We start from the raw sequence: 15,446 nt of genomic DNA on the forward strand, positions 1-15,446 counted from the left end.
GTATTCTCTAACCAGAGTGATCTTTTTAAAATGTAAATCAAATCGCATCATATCCTTGCTTAAAGTTCTTTGTTGGCCTCTAGCTGTACTTGGAATAAAATCTGCAGACCTACTTGGTTCCCCATCTTCCCAGCCTCATCTCAGTGCATATGTCAGGTCTAATATGTCAGCATAATGTATACATTATCTGCTCTTTCATGGCAAATTCACCTTATAGATTGCCTGTGATGGGGTAGATGCATGTTTAATTCAGGAGCAAAGTTACATCAAGCACCCTTGGCCACTTATCTAGAATCACACTGTTCAAATCAGTTTTATCAGTAATAATAAAAAATATGAGATTTGATTTTAATTTGTCCAACTTCTGCAATCATCTCTCAACTGGTTCTGAATGGGGAGAGAAAGAAAGCAGTGCAATTTGTCTCCTGAAACCTATTATACAAACTTTTTTATACCTCATAGTGCCTAGTATAATGACTGAAACTTATTGAATTGAATTCAATCAATGTAAGGTAGATGATGCTAAAATAATACTATATTACAGTATGAATGAAAATATAGATGCTTCTATATTGAAAAATACAGATGAAAACTATAGTGAAAAACATTGATCCTTCAAATTATTTGCTTTTCAGTTTTAATCATTTAATAGCATTGATTTAAAACTTGTTTTTCAGCATGGTACAATACATGGTATACTTATTTTATACTTTTCCTCATACATGAGGTAGGAATCATAATGGCCCTATTATCTCACATGGTTGCTCAGAAGATTAAGAGATATAGCTACCACTCTGAACATGCTAAATGAATGACACATATTTCTTGCTGAGTCAGCGTGGCTTCCTTTCTCAACAGCATGAATTTGTGCAGAATGAGTAGAAAAATCAAACCAGAAGAGAATTGCTAGGATAAGTTATAAAGAAACATATCCAGTGACCTAGATCATGTTTCCCAAATTGTGTTTTGTGGATCACTAGTTGTGAAAAATATTAATGGGTTTCTAGGGGTAGTAGTGAGAGAGGGCTATAAAGAATCCTTTCATGAAGAAAAGTATTTAACCCTGTGTTTCCCCAATATATGTGACCACGGAAATCTTTTTTGCCCTCAAGATTATTATTCAGAATTAGTTTCCATAGAGATTAGGATATTATGATTGAGGGGAGTAGGTAGACTATCTGGTGGCAACCTCTAGATTTATTAGAATATTCTGGTGAATTTGGCATAGCATTAAGTCAAAAAATTGTGAATGCCTTGCTTTTCCTATCCTTATCCCTAGACCATAGATCTACCACGTCATCTAACAAATTCCTATTCAAATGTAAGTTCAGTTTGAGTACTCCCTTCCAAAAATAGTTTCACTGCCCTTCACCCAACCATACTCACTGAATTTATTCAGATACATCTATTGACCATTAATTATGTATGAGGTATTGTTCTAGGTGCTGGGACTGAGCATTTAATTAAACATCATCATCATCATCATCATCATCATCATCATACAACACAGTTCTCCTCATGGAACATCCATTCAAATCGGGAAGAAAGACACTGAACAAATCAACACATAAATACTAATTCAGGAGTGAAAAATGCTATAAAGGAAAAATAGCATAAAGGCGATAGAAATTATTCAGTGGTCAGAGAAGTCTTCTCTCAGAAGGGTGGCATCTGAATAATGACCTAAAGAAAGAAAGATAATGAGCCATGAAGCCTCAGGGAGAAAGGCACTCCAGACAAGTGAATGATGAGTACAAAATTCCTAAAGCAGGAACTGTTTGGCTTATCTGAGGTAATGCAGGCAAGATGGCATGGACAGCATAAAGTAAGCTAGGCAGAGAATGGAAGGAGAGAGATCAGGAGATTAAGTAGAGTCAAATTATTTAGGACACTGTATGCTTTTACACTGAGGGAGAGGGGAAAACATTGGAAGGTCAGCCAGGTGAATTGACATGATCTAATTTATAAAACTCTCCCAATTTGCAAAAGGACAATAAGGGCACAACATTCAATGCCAGGAACAGGGTAAGAGGCTTTTTCAAAAGTTCAGGCAAGAGATATTAATAGCTTATATGAGAGTGACAGAGAAGAGATGGTAAGAGAGTCCTGAGTCAAGAAATATTTTGAAAGGAAAACTAGAGGACAATTTTTAAACTTTTTGATCTCAGGATCCTTTTGCATCCTTAAAAATTATTGAGAATACTAAAAAGGTTTTATTCATGAGGGTCATGTCCATAAGTACTTAATATATTAAAAACTAAAACTGAGATACTTTTAAAACCTAAGAATATACAAGTGCACATTTCGTTAGCTATAAGAGTTATGATACCACGGCACATCATAGCACAATGATGAAAAACTCCACGGAGCACTCATGCACAAACAAGAGTGAAAAAGACAAAATGTCTTTGTATTACTATGAAAATAGTTTTGACTTCACAGACCTTCTAAAAGGGTCTTGGAAACTATCAGGGAGTCCTGAACCACACCTTAGGAGTTGCTGGTCTATAGGGTTTTCTGAAGAATTGCAGGTGGGGATGTGAGAGAAAGAAAAGAAACAAGGATGGCGTCAAGTCTTTTAGCCTGGGCTGCCATTAACTGAAATACAAACTTCAGTGCTACCCATGTTAAAGTTAAAATGCTCTTTAGACAATCAATTAAGATTTAGAGGAGGTGGCTGGATATGGGCCTGGAGTTCAGGAAAGTAGTCAAGGCTGGAAATATAAATTTAGGAGTAATCAGCATACAGATAGCACTTAAAGCTCTGGAACTGGATGTGAGTACATAGGGAGGGAGTGCAGATTGAAAAAAGAGGTCTGAGAATGATCCCTGGGGCATTTAATCAATGAGTTCCATCAGTGAAATTCCAAACATCTGTTTAGAGCATAGTCTCCCTCCACTGATTAAATGTTATTTTATGCGTCTTCATAATCAAATCCCCCAGCATATAGTAAGCACTGAACTATATTTATTGAATTAATGAATAAATAAAGTAACAGAGTAGTCTGTGGTACTTTCATAGCTACATTTCACGATATTAGAACAGACAAGGTTAGGAAACTGAAGTGATTAGTTTCAGATTTATACATCAGGTATACTATTCTTCATGTGGTCAAATAGGTTTCCATGAATTTAGAGGCAGCGGTAACTGGGGGCTTTTAACTTTACCCAGTGTGAGTCAGTAACAAGTGACCTAACAGGAGATATGAGAGTAGAATTCAAATTGTGGCCTGCCACTTAAGACATTTAGGCAATAATACCAACTCTACTTTCTGGACATTTTTATTTATTTATTTATTTTTAAATTTTAGTTAGTTAATATTCAGTGCAATATTGGTTTCAGGAGTAGAATTCAGTGATTCATCACTTACATACAACACCCAGTGTTCCTCATAACATGTGACCTCCTTAATACCTATCACCCAAATAGCCCATCTCCCACCACCTCCCTCCATCAACCCTCAATTTGTTCTCTATCATTACAAATCTCTTGTGGTTTATCTCCTTCTCTCCTTTGTCCCCTCCCCTTCCTATATGTTCATCTATTTTGTTTCTTAAATTCCACCTATGGGTGAAATCATATGGTATTTGTCTTTCTCTGACTGCCTTATTTTGCTTAGCATAATACATTCTAGTTCCATCCACTTTATTGCAAGTGGCAAGATTTCATTCTTTTTGATGGCTGAGTAATATTCTTTGTATATATATGCCTGTCTTCTTTATCCATTCATCAGTTGATGGACATTTGGGCTTTCGCCATAGTTTGGCTGTTGTTGATAATACTGCTATAAACATTGGGGTGCATGTACCCAATTGTCCAATTGCTGAATCATAAGGTATCTATCTGCATTGTTAATTTTTTGAGGAACCTCCATACTATTCTCCAGAATGACTGCATCAGTTTACATTCCCACTAGCAGTGCAGAAGGATTCCCCTCTCTCTGCATCCTTGCCAACACATGATGTTTATTGTGTTGTTAATTTTATCCATTCTGACAGGTGTGAGGTGGTATCTCATCATGATTTTGATTTGTATTTCTCTCATGTTGAGTGATGTTGAGCATCTTTTCATGTGTCTATTAGACATCTAAATGTCTTCTTTGGAAAAGTGTCTATTCATGTCTTCTGCCCATTTCTTAACTGGGTTGTTTTTTGGGTAATGAGTTTGATAAATTCTTTATAGATTTTGGACACTAACCCTTATATGATGTTATTTGCAAATATCTTTTCCTATTCTGTAGGCTAACTTTTAGCTTTATTGTTTCCTTCACTGTGCAGAAGCTTTTTATCTTGATGAAGTCCTAATAGTTCACGTTTGCTTTCGTTTCCCTTGCCTCCAGAGACACATCTAGTAAGAAGTTGCTCCAGCCAAGTTCAAAGAGGTTGCTGCCTCATGTTCTCCTCTAGGATTTTGATGGTTTCCTGTGTCACATTTAGGTCTTCAATCCATTTTGAACTTATTTTTGTGTATGGTATAAGAAAGTGGTCCAGTTTCATCCTTCTGCATGTTGTCCAATTTTCCCAACACCATTTGTTGAAGAGACTGTCTTTTTTCCTTTGGGTATTCTTTCCTACGTTGTCTCAGAATAGTTGACCAGATATTTGTGGGTCCATTTCTGGGTTTTCTATTCTGTTCCATTGATCTATGTGTCTGTTTTTGTGCTAAAACCATACTGTCTTGATGACTACAGCTTTGTAATATAGCCTGAAATCCGGAATCATGATGATTCCAGTTTTGTTTTCTTTTTCAGGATTGCTTTGGCTGTTTGGTGTGTTTTGTGGTTCCATACAAATTTTTAGAATTGTTTGTTCTAGCTCTGTGAAGAATGCTGGTGGTATTTGATAGGGATTGCATTAAATGTGTAGATTGCTTTGGGTAGTGTAGACATTTTAACAATGTTTGTTCTTACAATCCATGAGGATGGAATGTCTTCCCATTTCTTTATGTCCTCTTCAATTTCTTTCATACGTCTTCTATAGTTTTCAGAGTAAAGATCTTTTACCTCTTTAGTTATGTCTATTCCTAGGTATATTGTTTTTGGTGTAACTGTAAATGGATAACTGTAAATGTAATTGAATTCCTTGATTTGTTTTTCTGCTGCTTCATTACTGGCATTTTATTTTTAAGATAATTTTTCCCAGAGAATTTTTCATCTATGTATTCTTATTCAGACTGCCTAGAGACGCTTAGAGAAACACATGTCAAATAATGGAATCCACTGAGATTTTTATGTATGTGGAAGAAAAACCCTGAATAACACAAAAGAAAGATCCCATTTAATAAGGGCTGTCACTGTCAATGGTATTCTGGGTACAAAATTCAAGGATTACATTTCTTGCTTAGAAAAAGAGATGAAAATTATTTTTTACATGTAGAAAATATCAATAGCAAATAATTCCTTGTTTTTCTGATAGATAATGAAGGATTTCACCAAAAGAAGATAAACGAAAATGAATAATATTCCACTGGTGTATGAACGGCATGACCTTCATATAGAATGATGGTGATTTCAGTCATTAATAGAAGATGCAGTTCATAGAGGATGCTTTCTAGATTCTGGCTTTTTCCTCTCCTGCATTAGGTCAGGCTGACCCAACACTGTGCCAATTTATCTTCATTGGCTTCTCTCACATGCCAAATTTTAGGAGTTTATACTTCCTATTGCTCTCTTATCCAGAACTCTTAGGAATGAAATTCTGGAGTCAGTGATTACCCCATATTTGGCCAGCATCATCCTAGATAGATTCAAATGATTTGGGAAACTTTAAAAGTCTCCCACTTACATTTGTTAAAGTCCAAAGTTGCTATCATCTCATTTGTGAATGAGACCATAGGAGTAAGAAGATTGTCTGTCAAAGGCTGTATTTCAAATGTGGGCAAACATGATTTAACCACCACTGTAATAACAATTTGGGTTGCTATATGGTTTTGCAATTTATACCACACTGTGGCACATTTTATCCAGTTTGAGTTTTGCTAGGTAATCACATGAGGCAAATATCACTGACTTTACTGACAAACTGAGGTCATAAAGGTTACATAAGAGGCAGGTATGTGACAGAAGCATGATTAAAATTTAATTCCCATAAAAAGTCATATCCGAGAAAAATTTTATATATGATTCCATGAGTTTCATAGACCATCTACAGCCTATCCAAAAATACTGGGTTAAAAATTCTTGCCTTTAGAGATATTGATTTAATTGGTCTGGGATTAGGACCAGATATTTTTTTAAAAGATCCCAGGAAATTCTAATTTGTCAAGGCCTACTGGCCAATTGTTGGGGTCACTAAATTCTTTTTCATTTTTTTCCCTTTCCAAATTGTTATTTCTTTCATCTAAGATTATTTTCTGTATTTTCTTATCTTTCTGCCTTTAACCTTCTTTCACTTAGCTTTGGTGGCAAGACTCCAAATTATTGAATACAGTCTTCTTTGTTTCCCAATTTTGGGGTAAAACCGTTGCCATCTATGTTTCTGCTCTTCTTCCTTTTTCCAATCTATTATTCTCCTTTTAAACTTCATCAAGTCTCTGGAATATCAATATTCCACCTTTATCATTTTCTCCACAATGAACTAATTAACATTAATAGACTACTGGATTTAGGAGACCAGAGCTCTTCCAGTCAGTGGCTTTGTAACGCTGGGAATTATTCGACCTTCTTAATCTCGGCCCCAATCAGTAAAATAAAGAAAAAAAGTGCCTACCTTGTAGGGTTTTTATAAGAAATAAATGAACACACACACAATAATAAAAATAAATGGCTCAATACTCAACAATAAAAAAAATTTAAAGATTATTTCTTTGAAGGTCTTTTTATTCTTTATCTATTTTTGTGGCAACCCAATACAATGTTCTGTACTCTGAGTTATATGCCTTTGCTTTTTACATACCCACTCTTATTTCTAATTTTACAATTTAGCGTATGTATTTATAACCCCCAGTGCCCAGTAAAATGTTATTCTAGATTTGGCAGGAATTTTATGTAACCCCATAATGGAAGGGAGAGATACTATGGCTTATTATTAAATTAATTTATTACTACCTCATTAAACACACAAAAAATAAAGAAGAATATCTGAAATATTTAATTCCTTGAGGTTGATATATCACCTGATTTAAAGAGTCCATCATAAGCAGGAATTCAGAAGCAGCTCATCTTTCTTTTTTTTTTTTAAGGTTTTCTTTTTCAATATATGAAATTTATTGTCAAACTGGTTTCCATACAGCACCCAGTGCTCATCCCAAAAGGTGCCCTCCTCAGTACCCATCACCCACCCTCCCCTCCCTCCCACCCCCCATCAACTCTCAGTTTGTTCTCAATTTTTAAGAGTCTCTTATGCTTTGGCTCTCTTCCACTCTAACCTCTTTTTTTTTCCTTCCCCTCCCCCATGGGTTTCTGTTAAGTTTCTCAGGATCCTGAGAAGCTCATCTTTCTTTAAATTATCTATCTCCCTTAGTCTCTTGTGAGAACTGGACCCTTGACTTTTTCTTTTCTTTATCCCTAGGCCTGTTTGCTTCTTTTTGATAGGGTCCCTCCTTATCTACAGAAGAATGCAGCCTAAAGTAATTTCATTCTGTTGAATTCTACTTAGGATGGGATTTAAATTATGTGGTAGGATCTGGACAATACCAGGAACACCTCAAGACGATCAGAACTTTCATATTGATCAGGTTGACTTCTTGTTAGCATCTACCTATGTTCATTAAAATGTTATAATGTTCAATATTAAGTACATGCTTGGATGATCTCAGTACTATTGTACTAAGTCTCTTTTTCTGCCTCCACCTACAGCCACTTCTCAAATACCCTCCTCTGTAATTTTACACTTGATGTGTGTTATAAAACAGGAGAAAGAAAGGGAAAAACCCATCAGGCTAAAACCACCACCAAGGGCACAGCTCAAGAATCCAGTGCTCTAACAGTTAATGCTTTATCTAACATGTTTCTTGCATCCAGCAATGCCAAGAGTGTTTGTATTAGGAAGCTAATTACATTTATTTTTTTTTATTTTTTTTAACATTTATTTATTTTTGAGACAGAGAGAAACAGAGCATGAACGGGGGAGGGTCAGAGAGAGGGAGACACAGAATCTGAAACAGGCTCCAGGCTCTGAGCTGTCAGCACAGAGCCCGACGCGGGGCTCGAACTCACGGACCGTGAGATCATGACCTGAGCAAAGTTGGCCTCTTAACCGACTGAGCCACCCAGGCGCCCCGGAAGCTAATTACATTTAGTCAGTCCTCCCATTATGAAATTTAACATTTTAGTCCCCATCACTCGTCTCCCAAATCAACTTTTAGTTTCCTCTTTCTCATTCTCTACAACCAAGTTTAATTTCTTGCATCAAAAATAAAAGAAAAACTATTTCATCAATTTTGCCCTTCCTTCAACATACTGCCATACTACTTTCTTTCCTTTTACAAGCAAATTATTCAAAAGATTAATCTGCAGTCAATGTACTGCTTTTCCCAACTCTTCAACTCTCCATATCATAAGCTTCTACCTTCTCCACTTGAAGGAAATTGTATTCTTGAAGGCCTTTGCCCTCAAAATCACCAAATAAAGTGACATTTTGATCTCCCTTACCTTATCACCCTATAAGTTTTGACAATGTTGACTAATCTCTTCTTCAACTTTCTTTTCTCTTTTTATGTTCATGATAATGTTTGGCCTTTTCTCTTTTATATCTCTCAGTGCTCCTTCTCTCTTTTGCTAAGGCCTTCTTCCTGAAGTGTATGTGAAGAAGTTACTTAAACTTCCTGGTTCTCAATTTTCTCATCTACAAAATTAAAATAATAGTATCAATTCCAAAAATTTATGAAAATTAAATTATATATGTGCTCAACAAATATTATATTCCTTAAGTGTAAACATTTCCCAGCATTCTGTCTTTGGTACTATCTCCCTTCACCAGCAAATTCTATAAATGACTGTAAAAATCTTTACCCTAAACTCCTACCTCTCTCACCAGAGCTCTACTCCAATATTTCCAATTTGCATATCATGCCCAACATTCAACACATTTACAAAACCAAATTTATCATCCTTCTCCCTCACCAAAATGAACTTCTGCTCAAGTCTTTCCTATATCTATAAATATCATTCCAAAATCCCAGCCGACTGGGTTCAAGTCATTAGTCATCTCTGACTCCCTTAGATCTAATCCATCTCTCCGTACACTAATGCTTTGTCCAAATTGTCTTTTGCATCAAATACTACAGAAAAAGGATAAAACATCATAACCAAGTCATATTTATCCCAGAAATGCAAAGTTGAATTAACATTAGTAAATAAAGAATGTGACTTATCACATTGATGGAACAAAAGAAAAAAATTATATGATTATATAAATATATACAGAAAAAAAGAAAATATCAATACCTTTTTATGTTATAAACTCTCAGCAAAATAGGAGTATAAGGGTACATACAAAAAACTTATAGTTGATATTATGTTTAATACTGAATTCTTTCCATCAAAGTTAGAGAACAAGACAAGGACTTTTAGTTTTACCACTTCTACATCATTGTATTGTAGTCACAGCAGTAAGAAAAAGAAAAAGAAGGTATAAAGACTAGAAAAGAAGTAAAACCATCATTATTCTCGATAACAGAAAAAACTCTAAGAAATTAAAAAGAAACTACTATAACTTTTAAATGAAATTATCCAGGTGGTAGGACACAAGGATAAAATAAAATTCAATTGCATTTCTATGTACCAACACAATTGGAAAGTGAAAGTAATAAACAATACTAAAGCATTAAATCAACTCAATGAAGACAAGAAAGTCTTTTTCTGAGTAGGAAAGTAATGCATCTCAACTCCTACCTCACACCATACAACAACAATTTGAGATGAATCATAGAACTAAATGTAAAAGCAAGAACCAGAAATCTTCTGTAAAAAATATAAGTGCACATATTGGACAAGACCCAAAAAACACTAGCCATGAAAGACGACAATTGATAAATTGGATATCACCAAAATTAAAACATTCTGTTCACCAAATTCACCATTAAAAATATTTAGGTAAATCACAGACTGAGGAAAAATATTTGCAGTGCAGAAACCTGACAAAGGACTCATATCTTTAGGAATTACAAGACAATTTATAAATAATTACTACAACCAGAAATTTAAACAACTCCATTAAAAAAAACTTGAATAGGTGCTCCTCAAAAGATCTAAGAATGGTCAATAACCACAGGAAAAGGTGCTCAATATTATTAGTTACAAGAAAAATGCAAATTAAAACTATAATGAGAAATCTTTTCACACCCATAAGAATGATTAAAGTAAAAAAAATTTAAAAGTCTAATACACCAAAAGTCTGAGAGATGTGGAGAAACTAAAATTCTCACACCTTTCTCTTGTGATTATAAAATGGAACAACTACTCTGAAAAGTTCTTGGGAAGTTTTTTATAAAGTTATTTACTCATCTACTTTATGACCCAACAATTCTACTCTTTGGTATGTATACAAAAACATATGTCCATAAAAGGATTTGAATGTGAGTATTCACAGCACATTCGTTCAAAATATCAAACAGCAGGAAAACAACACAAGTATCAATCAACAGGAAAATGGATAAACAAATTGTACTATATTAATCCAAGAGAATACTACTCAGCAATAAAGAAACAATATGAGTGAATCCCAAAAACATTATGTTGAGTTAAAAAAGTCAGACATTGACATACACAAAACACACACACACACACTGGAGGATTCCATTTATGTAAAGTCCAAGAATAGACAATTCTAATCTATGGCAATAATAATCAGAAATAAGTTGTTTTCGGGGCACTTGGATGGCTCAGTTGGTTAAGGAACCAACTTCGACTCAGGTCATGATCTCTTGCTGTGAGTTTAAAGCCCCATGTCAGTCTGTGCTGACAGCTCAGAGCCTGGAGCCTGCTTGGGATTCTGTGTCTCCATCGCTCTCTGCCCCTCCCCCACTCACACTCTGTGTCTTTCTGTCTCTCAAACATGAATAAACATTAAAAAAGAAAGAAAGAAAGAAGTTGCTTTCAAGGAGGGAATGGGGGTAGTTGATTGAAAAGGGGCATGAAGCAACTTTCAGGGATGATGACAATGTTTTAATATCTTGCTTTGAGTGGTGATTACACCTACATATGCAATGGTCAAAATTCATTAAATTTTGTTTTATTCTTCAGTTGGGGAGAAAAAAAAGATGCTTCACCAAGAAAACATTTTAAAAGAAGAAAAGTTATTGCAAGAAGCATGTAATTAGTAGAAAGAAGAAAACTTGGTGGGTCAACAGACTTACCTAAAATTTTTTTCAACGGCAATATTTTTTCAAGTGTTTTGAAGTCCTTTTTTTGAGTTTCAAAATAATTATATTTTCAAATATAAGTAAATAAACCCACCCTTGTGAATTCAATTAAATAGAAAAACTCAGCCTTGTGGGTCAATATAGTGGAGAAAAACAAAGAATAACCAGTAGCATATAAATATTTCAGTGTCTGTTAATTGAAAATAGAATGCTTCATAATCTGGACATTTTTAAGACACGAAAGAGCCCAAAGAGGCAAAGGTAAAAAGATCAAACACAAGATGCAGAACTAACAGCTGTGACTTAGTGAGTTAATAAATATGCTGAATAAATCAAACTCAACAAAGCACTGCAAGTTGGTAGCTTCCAAGTAATTAACACACCAACCAGAAACACATGCAATGTGTAATCAGGCCTACCTCATTTTGACAGCAAGGACTCTTTGGTTATAATGGATATTCTCCATTAATAGGTAGTTATGGAAAGTATGTTAGGTAAAGGCATGCATGAAGCAAAGGGGAAGTAACATAATTTGCTCTATCTAAGCAGTCTTTGTTTGCAGTGAATGAGATGAAAGTTCTGTTTTCATTTCTATCTATTCTATCATTTCTATTTATTCTTTCTCATTCTTCTTACAATAAGACTGAATACATCTACTACTAACACCTGGGCAAATAAATGTAAATTCATGGATAACAGTTGTATTTATACTTTTGTTTCCAAGGCTCATCAACAGTTTCAAGAGTGAAATGATCATTTCAACCATGTTATTAATTTCTAATTAGTAAGTAAAAAAACGTATTTGAATACTACCACAAGTCATTCTAACTTCACATTTCCTACATTTCCACACATAAAGCCAGAATTAGCAGACACTTTAGAGGATTAAATCTGTGATCAAAATATAGGCTCTTATATAAGCTAACCAATAATTATCTTTTCTTTGAAACAGTTAACTCTTGACAATGTTACATCTCTGATACACCTGTGACTTGTCAGAGCACACCAGGGAGTCTGTTACACTGTCCATCTAGCTATCCCCATCCATGCCCTCTAGTCTCCAAACCCTTTCTTGAAATCATGTGTCTGACCTATACTCCCTCATAATTACCTCCACTTGAATCTTCTACTTCCTGCTCTCTGCCATGAATATGGAGCCCAGAAGATCAGAAGAAATAAGTAAAACACCAAAGTCTTTGAGACAAAAGTAAGAGTAGTCCAAGTGAGGTTATATTATTTTCCAACTATACACCTTAGCTGCTACTGTTCTATTACATACATACTTTCAGGCTGCACTGGTTCAAATTTAAATACCATCATCATTGGTTTCCTGAATTTCTCACTTCATTTTTTTTCCTTCCTAAATCCTCATTATAACATCTAAGAAAGGAAGGTAGAATCAGTTGCCTTCATAAACATTTAATAATGGACAGAACCAAGGAATAGAGTCAAAAGGAATTTCTGGCTTTCATACTACCAATACTTTTTTTCAGTTTACCTAAAATAAACTAAAATAGAATAGAGAATGCAAAGAAGGATTTACAGAGTAAGGTCCCTTAGAATTGGTTAGATTACAAATATGTAGAAATAAAACCTGCTTTTTATTCACTGAGTGGCTAAATGCATTTCCATTAGATAGTTTATGCTGATGTAAAAATAAATGTGTTTAGTAATGGATGTTAACATATATATAAGATAATCTCCTACCTAAGTAATTAAAAATGCTGAAAATGTAATGGCTGCACAATAACACTAGAAACACCTTCATATAATGAGAGAACAAGTGAAGATAAATGTGACATTTAGCATCTAAATCTGGCTTTAATGAGGTTTATGTCTTGAAGCAAATGAAGTAGATCAAATTTTTCTGGAAGAAAAGAAGGGATCTTTGAAGACACTTCCTCTTCCACACAGTTGGACACTGTGAAATGTTACCTTGCCAAAATGAACTTGTAAGTTCCATCCTCATACAGATGTTGTACAACCTCTAGAAGATTTTTCTAACCTCTGAGCAGGAGGAGACAACTATTATACTGAAGGGGAAAAAAGGAACTTGAATCAGTTGCACAATTAGCCCCTTTGTAGTGTCAACAGCTTTATTCATAACACAATATCACATTCCCTTGAAATTAATGATGGTTAAATGAAACTATTTATATGAAAGTGTTCTATAAATATAGTGAATATTTAAGGTCAAAATGCTATTTATTGATGAGGATGATTATAATGAAAATAAACTAAAATAAATCATACTGAAGAAGGTAAGATATTAAGCAAATCATTGCTCATTTAGACCAAAACAGTCTTAAAAACAGACATTTGTCTTACAAATTGGCTCAAAGGATTTGCTCATACTATATATCTAAGTGGATGGTGAATGGCATTGATTGGATCCAAAGTCCCCCTCTCTTGGATTTTATGAGGCCCATTCAGAATGAGCCAGGTTGAGAACACCACCAATTCCATGTTCTGAGTCCATCTGTTGGCAAAAATATAATGCAAACAGCTTTATAAGTGCTATTTTCAATGAAATATCACAGAACAGCTTGTCCCAATGATATTTCTAAAGCTTGCCTGCAAACCGCCTACTGGAAAATCCAACTGAAAGAGAAGAGGGAAGAGAAAGAAACCCATACATACAAGTGACAGAAATGAAAAAAGGACAAAAGGTAGAGAGAGACAAGCTAGAGAAAAGTGAGCACTGGAGAAAAATAAGGTGCAAAGAGGGGTGCAATATTAAACATGGACAAAAGGAGGGGCGCCTGGGTGGCTTAGTTGGTTAAGTGTCTGACTTCAGCTCAAGTAATGATCTCGCAGTTTGTGAGTTCAAGCCCTGCATCAGGCTCTCTGCTGACAGCTCAGAGCCTGGAGCCTGCTTTGGATTCTGTGTCTCCCTCTCTCTCTGCCCCTCCTCCTCTCACACTCTGTCTCTCTCTCTTTCAAAAATAAATGAATATTAAAAGAAAATTTTTAAACAAGGACAAAAGGCAACCACAAGGAATAGAGAATGTAAAGAAAATATATCAAAACAACTTAGGTTGGAAGATGGAGAGGTGATCACAAATAATGCAGCATGTCGAGAGAAGTGAAGACAAAAGGAGCATGAAAACCCAGAAAACATGTAATAGTTTAATAATTGGAGCATAATTATTAAAATGTAGTGAGAGAAAAGTGATATGAAATAGTCAATTTTCTAAGTTTCACTTGTTTTTTCACGTGATATATAAATTCATTTTTCCAAAAGCTAGTATGGATTTCAGTATCTGTCATCAACTCCAAGGTTAGGAAACATCCTCTTCCAAGTCTCTTCTTTTAATCTAAAAATCTATTTGCATATCATAAAATAGTCCAAGCACTGCAATATAAGCAGTATACATGCAATGATTCCAAAACAAAATACACTACTGCAGGTGATGTCATCTGGGCACTTACCTGGGGTCGAATAACTTTTACAATATTTTTGAGGGCAGTGTCAGGGGATGGAGGTGAGCAGTCGGGTGTTGGGCCTGTTGAGCTGTTTCTATGGTTACTACTTCCTGGAGCAGTAATTGCTACCTCAGATGCATTATCTGTGAATAAAAATAGAACTGCCATAAACCTTATCACTCAGTTTACCTTTTAAGACTTGAAATTACTTTAGTGAACATGAATTGAGAATTCAGCTTAAAACTGGTGTCAATTACAAGATCATAATGAGGAATATGCATAGCAGTATATTTTAAAGATAATGTTTACTGAATGCTTTACTTTCTTTTGTAATGGTAAATATCATACCCTGTAGTATTATTCCAAAAAGGAAGAGTATTATTATTCAATTCATGATAGATACCCAATACAGCTATTAAGAATGCCTTTACTATACAAAGGGCAAAACTTCACCTTAACTAAAAACAATATGATTTTTTTATATGATTGGGCTAACTTTTCCCCATAATCTTTCATATGGGTATTGATATTTATTAAAGTGGAAGTTTCATATCTTCCTGAGTCATAAAACCCAAATTCAAGCCTCCTGAAAGCACGTCCCCCAGAAATCCCTCAAACTATGGAGAACCATACCGGTGAATTAAAATTGAGGAAAAACTGACATGTGTGAGCAATGGTTTTACAATGTAGACTAACACAAAACAATCACACCGAGATA

General features: G+C 34.9%; 1 protein-coding gene across 18 annotated transcripts in view; it reads right to left on the reverse strand.

Annotated features, from left to right (window-relative positions):
• Window positions 1–15,446, reverse strand: part of ANKS1B (ankyrin repeat and sterile alpha motif domain containing 1B) — a 1,072,204-nt gene that overhangs the window by 627,599 nt on the left and 429,159 nt on the right. For all 18 annotated transcript variants that reach the window (XM_011284166.4, XM_019835377.3, XM_045062214.1 and 15 more), the window contains one exon: window positions 14,735–14,871. In XM_011284166.4, the coding sequence (XP_011282468.2) occupies window positions 14,735–14,871 (137 nt within the window). The remainder of the gene's footprint in view (window positions 1–14,734; window positions 14,872–15,446) is intronic.

Source organism: Felis catus, chromosome B4 (assembly GCF_018350175.1).
Source record: "Felis catus isolate Fca126 chromosome B4, F.catus_Fca126_mat1.0, whole genome shotgun sequence".
In the NCBI taxonomy this organism is placed as follows: domain Eukaryota; kingdom Metazoa; phylum Chordata; class Mammalia; order Carnivora; family Felidae; genus Felis; species Felis catus.